The sequence below is a fragment of the Thamnophis elegans genome, chromosome 7 (assembly GCF_009769535.1).
Source record: "Thamnophis elegans isolate rThaEle1 chromosome 7, rThaEle1.pri, whole genome shotgun sequence".
NCBI classification, from domain to species: domain Eukaryota; kingdom Metazoa; phylum Chordata; class Lepidosauria; order Squamata; family Colubridae; genus Thamnophis; species Thamnophis elegans.
In genome coordinates this window covers 280,545-288,496 of record NC_045547.1, presented here as the reverse complement: position 1 = coordinate 288,496, position 7,952 = coordinate 280,545, and the positions used below count along the sequence as shown (strand labels likewise).

Sequence of the window (7,952 nt, the reverse complement as noted above, 5' to 3'; positions counted from 1 at the left end):
GGCTGCTGCACCTCAGAGTCTCAGGATGAGGGGTTTGGGGCACAGAGGCCAGGGGCTCTCCGGGATCTTAGCTCCAGGCCTTCCCTCAGAACAAGGCAGAATCTGTACAGGCCCTCCCCACGGAAAAGGGGGGTCTCAGAGGGGATTTGGAAAAGCCCACAAACCCAGCTGGCAGGAGGGAGGTTTGGGGCAGCTGTTTCCATGCAGAGCTGGCCGCCCCCCCTCCGGGTCATTCTCTCAGGGAGGGGGGGAAGCCGTGGGCGCTGGCGGGCTGCTTGTTCCTGATCAACCTCTGGGTTCCATTTATTCTGAACATAATTAATTCCAGGACACCGCAGTGGCTGACAAGTTTCAATAATTAGTACAATCAAATCCCTGTAATTGGAATAGTATTTGCAAGCCCTTGGAAGGGCTGCGCTCGGGGTCTCCATGGAGCTTCCTCTCTCTGCGTGGCATATGCGTGTGCACCGGCCCTGCAGAGCCACACAAGGCACCAGTGTCTGTGGCGGAGAGAGGCCGGCTTGCACGACCCAGCACAAAAGCCAGCTCTGGATCTCGGAGCCCCCCCGCCCCCCCCCCCAGCAACAGGAAGCAGTGGTTCGTTCTGCTGGATCAGCACCATGGACAGCAGCCAGGCCACCTTCCCCTTGCCTGCAGTCCTCCCCCCCCCCCCCCCCGGGCTTTGAAAGTCCAGATGCCCCGTGTCCTGAAAGGCTGAAAGGCTACTGGCCTCCTCTCCATCTGAAGCCCTTTTGGGAGGAGAAATTCCTCCTCTTCCAAGCCCAGCACTGCAAGTCGATTCGGAAACTCACCCTTTCTGCAGGAGGGGCTGAATCCCACCCCTCCCTCGTGCACCAACCACAATTCAAGCCAATTCTTGAATTGAATCTTTGGCGGCTTTTGTGCTGAAAACTCTGCCCAGCTGTGGCTCAGCCTTACCTTCCTGGGGGTGGGCAGGGGGGCTGAGGGCCGTCTCAGGGCTTTGGCACCACTGAGACTTGCAGAGCTCCGAGTCCACTTGTGGCGGGAGGCCTTCCTTTCTGCCAGTGGTGGCGGAGGCCGGATGAGCAGCCCCTCCCTCCCTCCTGTCACAGGGTGGCCAGGAGAACCTCCCCACTACCAGGGCCCAGGAACCCCGTGGAGACTCAAAATGCCAGGCTCCTGCGGCTGTGCGACTTTCCCCAGAGACGAGGGTGAGAGGAAAGCCGGTCGCAAGGAGACCTGAAATTCTGGGAGTGCCATTTAGTGCCATGTTGGGGTCTGGCTAAGCAGAGAAATGTCCCCCGTCACTCCAAATGCCAGCCCTGGGAGGTGACCTTGCCACAATTGCCACCTACAACTTGTGCCAAGATTGTGCGCCCCAGGCCTGCGGGGTGAAAGAGGTAAGCGCTCCTCCGTCTGTCGGTGTGGCCCCTGATGTACAAGGGCCCCACCTGTTCATTTGCTGGGATCGCTTCTAATCAGCTCTGCCAACACCCGAGACGCAGCACCGGGACGGAGGCAGTGCCAGCCTATCTGCGAATCAGTTGCCCATCCAGGGAGGAAGGGGCATCAGCCGGCCTCCACCCAGCAAGGAGGGGATGGGAACTGATCCACCTACGCAGAAGAAAGTGGTTTCCTCCCCCCTTCATGTGGGGCCCATGAGAAACGGGGCTGCCCAGGATCTTCGTGATGGCAGCTTGTCCAACAGAAACATGCCTGGATTCCTCTTTGCTCCTTCGAATAGTTTTGGGGAGCAGCATCTCTGCAGAGCTCTTCTCCGGCTGAAAGAGCCCCAGGGCAGCCGGGGGCCCTGTCCTCAATCAACACCCCCCACCCCCCCCGTGGATGACGCCCCCTCAAGAGGAAGGCGCCCCCAGGGCAAAGGGCTTCTGGTGAAGCAGAGCTGCTATTCAACCGGTTCCCACCGGTAAGGAAAATTTGACCTAATTCGCGGAACTGGTAGCGACCTCTACCTGGCCCCGCCCTGCGCCCGGTTGCCACCCGCTCGCCCCACGGCCGCTCAATGCTCGCCCTGCCCATCCCAGCCCTATATAGGTTGCCTTCGCCACACGGCCCAGCTAATCCCCTTGCCTGTCTCCTCCGCACGGAATGGAAATAATCTAACCGGCAGGGCCCCCAGAACAGGTGCAAAGGGACCTCCAGCCCCCCTTGTGCAACCCCACTCGGGCTGCGTGTCGGTGGGTAGGGAAGCAAAAGACCAGTGGGGGCCCCTCCCCACCCAAGCAAAGAAGAGAGCGCCCGGCCCAGCTTCTCACTACTTTTATTTGCTTCCAAAGCTCGACTTAAATCATTTCTCCTGCTTGCTCATCAAGAGGCCAGGTGCAGCTGCTGGGGGCGGTTTGGGGAGCGCTCCTCCTCCTCCTCCTCCCCTGCTTTGCAGGGCCTGCTCCCTGGAGGTCTGAGTGCCTCCCCGTGCCCCTGCAGGCGCCAGGCTCTAGCTGCAGGCACAGGCTGTGGCGGTGGGGGGGGGGCAGGGAGGTGGAGGGTCTCAGCGACTGTAGCCAAATTCATCTGCATCGTCAGCGCGGAAATCTCCATAACGCCACAGGTTCAGCTACAAGGAGACAAGGCAGCGGAATGAGCCCCCCGGGGAGAGAGCCCCCGCCCACTCAGACAGGGTGTGTGTGGGGTGTTTCCCTCACCCCTCCCGTGGGGGGAAGACCTCGGCCCACTTACCCGGGCACTCTTGGCAGCCTCCTGCGCATTCACGTATTCAGTGATCTGGAAGAGGGAGGCGGAGTCAGAGCCCATTGGCCCCAGAGTCCCTCCCCCCCGGTCCCTCCCCCCCCCCGCCCTCCCACAGGGCTCACCACTTTCTGGAATTGCTTCTCCTTGCGGGCCTCCACCATGACCAGCCCCGTCTTGACCAGCCCCAGCCCCACATCGGCCTTGGAGTCAGCAAACTGCAGCGTGACGTGGGTGCAGCTGGGCCCCACGTACTCCACGTTCAGCAGGCACTGCGTGTTCTGGATGTCCCGCACGGCGCTGTCCACCACGTCCGCCCGGGCCTCCTCCTGCAAGGGGCGGACGCTGTCAGTCAAGCGGGGATGGGGAGCGCCAGGACAGAGACGGGGCGCAGAGCAGCCTTGCTTTGATGGAAGCGCAGCCCCCCCCCCTTGTGCCTGCCGAAGGGGGAAGGGGCGCTGCCGGAGGGAGCCCCCTCTGTGGACCTAAGGGCCCCCCCACCCCCCATGGACAGGCTGGCTTCCAGTGAGCTCTCAGAGCCCCAAATGAAAAGAAGACACGACACGGTCCCCCTCCCAGGACACAAAGGCCACAACGCAGCTCCCCAAAGTATCAGCATCCATAACCACAAACGCAAAAGCAATGAAGAGCATAAATCAAATTTAAAAGGTTCAAAGGGGGTTCAGCTGCCCACCATCAATCCCCCCCCCCGTTCCTCTACTGCTCGGCTGCCGTCCCTGGGGGGCTACAGAGGGGCTTCCTTCCCTGTAAACCAGCCCTGGACTTACATCTTGAGGCACCTGGATGAAGGCAAACTTGTACTCGGTGGCCTGGGCGGGCAGGACCCGTGTGCCAAAGGCCGGTGGCAGGGTGGCCAGGCGGGTGGAAGGCAGGGTCTCCTTCTGGGGGGGGGAGAGAAGGAAAGCAGGGGATTAGTGGCTGCAGCGGCCCATTGATGCCCCCCCCCCGACTATGACCGCAACTGTTCCAAGCAGCCAGGATGGCAGCCAAAGGTGGCACCACCTGAATCTTGGCAACCTCTCCCCCCCCCAATTTCTCCGGCCCCAGAGCCCCCCCCCCTGTCCTGGGCAGCTGCTTCTGGTGCTTGGAGCCGCTGCAGCCGCTTCCTTCCGGGTATCAAAGGGGAGGGGAGAATACCCTGCGCCACCCCTCCCCCCGGCCCCCCCAACTCACATTGCCGTAGTCGATGTAGAAGACGTGCACTTTGGCCAGGGACTCCACCTTCTCCACCCGGGCCCGGTACCTTGGGGAGGGGGGGGGGGAAGAAGTCACAGCTGGGCATGAGCTCTGCCCAGGGGGGGCAAGGAAGGGCCTCTGACCCCTCCTGCTCGGCCAAACTCTGCCTGCTCCTCGGCTTCCCTTGCCCCTGGCCCCTCCCATCCTTCCTTCGTCCCCAGCACCTCTCCCGGCAGCCCCTGTCCCCAGGGACCGGCTTCCCCTTCTGGACGTACACGGGTCCCCCTTGAAAAGCCCAAGCCCGCCCCCTCCCTCTTGCGACCGGCTGGGAGACGGGTGGGAGCGGTCTACCCGGAGGGCACCAGAGGGCATAGGTCCTGCCGTGGGTTCCTGGTGAGGAAAGGGGTGCCTGGTGCCAGTCGGCCTGGCAGGAAAGGCTCGCTCTGGCTGGGGCAGGGGGTCTCTGGGTGACCAAGGCATACCATTCTCCATCTACAAATTTGGCAATGCAGAAGTCCCCACGACGGGGTGTGTAGGCCCCCTCCACGGGGGGACAGGCAGCAATCTCGCCCCGCATGCTCTCCATCAACTTCTCCAGCTGGGTCCCTGCGGGGGAGGGGGGGTAGAAGGGGAGGAAGTGTGAGTCAGGCTGGCCAGCCCCCTCCCCCCCCAATCCTAGCCTGATCATCCCCCGGGCACTGTGGCCAGTTCTTGTGCCCTGGCCTCCCCTCCATCCCCCCCCCGGGACCATCTTCCCCAGCCAGAGCCCCCAGCTGCCTCTGCCCCCTAAGCAGCCCCACCCCCAGCTGCCCCTCACCCGTCTCCACATCCTGCACGTAGAAGTGGAGGTCGTCGGTGACCTCGGTCACGAAGACCGGCTTATAGTTGGCCGTGCGCTCCTTCTCCTCGGCTGTGGGCACCACGTCTTCCACGGGGGGCTCTTCATACTGTGACCACACCTGGGGAAGAGAGGCGTGGCGGGGGTTTAGCACAGCAGCCCACCCTAGGGGAGAGCCAGCCCGCTTTCCATGCTAACCCAAACTGCGCAGCCGAGTCTTCCAGGCGGGGAGCAGCACAACTGCCCCCCCCCCCCAACATTTGAACGCTGATTATTCCATTGGTTGCCCATCACCAAGGATTTAACTCTTGGTGGCCGATGGGGGCCCTCCAGCAACCCCCCGAGGCCCCCACCAACAGCCTTCTGCCCCACACCCACCACTGCCCTCAGCAGCTGCTCCAGCTTCCCGATGCTCTCCCAGGGCAGCCCCACATGGGGCCCACGGCAGGGAATTCGACTGTCCGAAGACCCTCCTGCCCCCCCTCCCGCCCCCGGTCCAAGAAGAGGCACAGCTGGCACACCAGGCGAACCCTCCTGGCCACGGCTGCCCCCCCCCCACTCCTCCAGCAACTCACGCCGACTTCCACCAAGCGGCCCCTCGTGCTCAGAAGCCACTGTTGGATCCTCCCTGGGGGCCCCAGGGGGACAACCTGAGGGGGCCTATTGGCTGTCTGGGGGGGGGGGGCTGTGGCCTGGGGCTTATGAACCTTTCAGGCCAGCAAGAGAATGGGAGGGAAGGGCTTTCCCCAGGGGAAGGATCCCCCTGATCCCCTCCCCCGCCACAGGGGCCCCACTCAGCCGTCCGAAAGGCACCCGCTTCTCTCCTGCCCAGCCGATGCCGCTTCTCAGGAGGGAACCTCTGATCACCACCAGCCCAATCTCCTTCCTCCCCTTCCCATCCTCCCCAGCCGCTCTTCATGGCCTATTCCTATGCAGCTCCCACCGGCCCTGCCTGGTTCCCCCACCTGCAGAGGGCGGCCCTTTATTGGGCCTATTGGGGGTCTTTCAGCAGCCCCTCCCCACCGGAAGACCCGTCTCCGGGGAGGGAGACGGCCCCAGACACAAAGGCCTTCCCGGAGGCCTTGTGGGGTGAAGAGGGGGGAGCCCCTCCGGCTGCTTATTTAATTTTAGCCATTCTTTATGTTCCAATGGAAATGAAGTTATGATTCAGTTGCTTTGAATGCTGACTCTTTGATTCTCTTAATGCCACCGGCTGCCTAATTGGCTGGAAGCAGATCAGTCCCCTAAAGCGGCAAACAGGCTCCCCACCTCCTGTCGCTGCCCCCTTTCCTGGGCAGCCCTTGAGAGCAGCTCCCTCCGCCCATCTTCTGCCCGGGAGCCAGAGAGGGGTCAGGTATGACACCCCACCCCCCTCATTTCCTTCCCTGGTGACCTTCAAGGTCTCCAAGGGGCCCCTCTTGAAAAGTGGGGGCAGAGGGAGAGATGCAACCTTCAAACGGTCATTTTCTGCACCGGAGCTCCTCTGGGCCAGTTCGGGGAGCAGGGGGCACAGGGGGCACAGAGAGGCAAGAGAGGTGCCTGCCAGGGGCAGCCACAGCAGCATCGGGGGGGGGGGGGGCAGGTGGGGGGGGGAGTGTCCAGACGGACCCAGCACTCAGGGGTGGGGGTGGGGGGGGGGGCAAGAAACTGACCAGATGCTTGCAAGGAAGATTCAGATAAGCTGGCGGCCTGAAGCCACACAGGGGAAGGCAGGCCGCCCTCCCGCTTGGTAAGGCTGCTGCTTGGACCCTTCCTGGAGGGTTCCCTGGCAGGCTGCCCGAGTGGGCAAAGGGTCCAGTCCCTAAGATCCGCTGGGTGCAGGAGGGCAAAGGTGGGTGCTGCCCCCCCCCCCGGTGCTTCTGGGCAGGGATCCCCAAGCCCCTTTCAGGTAGCAGAGCTTGGAAGGGGGCCCCTGGGAGCGAGCCCTGTCCAGCCACCCCAGCTCAGCACCCCCCCCGTTGCCCCCCCCCGGTGCCTGAGTGGTACCTTCTCCTTCTTCTGCTTGGCAGCGGCCTCGGCCACCGTCAGGGGCTTGAAGTAGTTGCTGCGCTCGGCCGTGAAGTGCACTTTGGAGAGAGCCTGCTCCACCAGGGCCACCGAGAGGTTGAGCCCCTCGATGTGCAGCCAGCCAATGAAGTTCCCGGCCTTGTCCATGCTCTCCACCTCCACCTCCACCTGCGGGCAAAGGGGACAAAGCAGCCGGCAGCTGTGGGGCAGCCGAGGCAACGAGGGCACTGCCACCCCCCCCAGCCGTGCCATCGGCCCCACAGAGACACCCTCCGTCGGGTGGGGAGCCCCCACCAGTCCCCCAGCCCAGGCTTCCTGCCCCCCGTCTCCCCCTGAGGAAAGAGCAGCCCACCCCCGCCCCAGACGGCAGCCACCGGTGACTTTGCTCAGAGCGCCAGACGGAGGGCGAGCAAGAGCCGCCAGGCAGCAGAGGGGCCGCCCTCCATCCGTCTTGTGAGCCCACCTGCGCAGCGGCCTCTCCCAGGGTGAGCCTCCGCGTGGAGCCTGGGCGGCAGCTTTTGGGCCTGGCCTCTGCTGCTGCAGGGGAGGGGCAGGAGCCCCCTTGCAGAAGAGCCGCCCTGAAAGCCCCCTGAGCAGGACGGAGGAGAGCTCTCGGATGGCTGCCCCCTCCCTCCCTGCCTCCACCCTCCATCCGGGCCAGAGGGCACCGGCCTGGCTTGCCATAAAACTCGGCCCTCCTGGCCGCAAACGCCTGTATTCATTCCAGCCGTTTCAAGCCACGTTGAACTGGCTCAGAGATCATTTTAGCCCACCACCCAAAATCCACTTGGGGAGGGGACACCAGCCCAGAGCCCCTCTCTCAGGGCAGGCTGTCCCACGGCTTCTCAGTCACGGCCGAGGATGCCCTGGCCTTTTTTCGCTTCAGGAGGGAAGGCAGGGAGGGAAGAAGCAAGCAGGCCCCTGCGGCTTCCAATCCACGCTCCCTCCCTCCCTGGAGACCCCCCACCCCCCCCACCGCCAAGACCGTGCCAGGCCCCAGGACTGCTTAGAGCTCCTTTAGGCTCCCTTGCCATGGCTTTGCCCCACGTCCAGCCACCTCCAAGCCTCCCTCCCTCCCTCAGCCGCTGGGGGCCCCAGCCAGCCAGCCCAGGGCCAGGGCAGGCCTTCCACAGAGGAAGGAAACGTGGCCTCCTCATGGCCTTCCCGGGGGCCTCCCCAAAGGGCCCACCCGCCCCTATGGCTGCCCTGGCACGACTGGCCC

The 7,952-nt window shown here is 63.9% G+C and overlaps 1 protein-coding gene across 1 annotated transcript in view; it reads right to left on the bottom strand.

Moving 5' to 3' along the window:
- Nucleotides 1-2,246: 2,246 nt before the first annotated feature.
- SND1 (staphylococcal nuclease and tudor domain containing 1) overlaps nt 2,247-7,952 on the bottom strand; it is a 66,385-nt gene continuing 60,679 nt past the window's right edge. Inside the window, exons 17-24 of the mRNA XM_032220676.1 lie at nt 6,710-6,898; nt 4,703-4,844; nt 4,368-4,491; nt 3,883-3,952; nt 3,477-3,590; nt 2,814-3,017; nt 2,680-2,724; nt 2,247-2,557 (exon numbers count right to left, since the gene is read on the bottom strand). Coding sequence (XP_032076567.1) covers nt 2,492-2,557; nt 2,680-2,724; nt 2,814-3,017; nt 3,477-3,590; nt 3,883-3,952; nt 4,368-4,491; nt 4,703-4,844; nt 6,710-6,898 — 954 coding nt within the window. The 3' untranslated portion in view covers nt 2,247-2,491. The remainder of the gene's footprint in view (nt 2,558-2,679; nt 2,725-2,813; nt 3,018-3,476; nt 3,591-3,882; nt 3,953-4,367; nt 4,492-4,702; nt 4,845-6,709; nt 6,899-7,952) is intronic.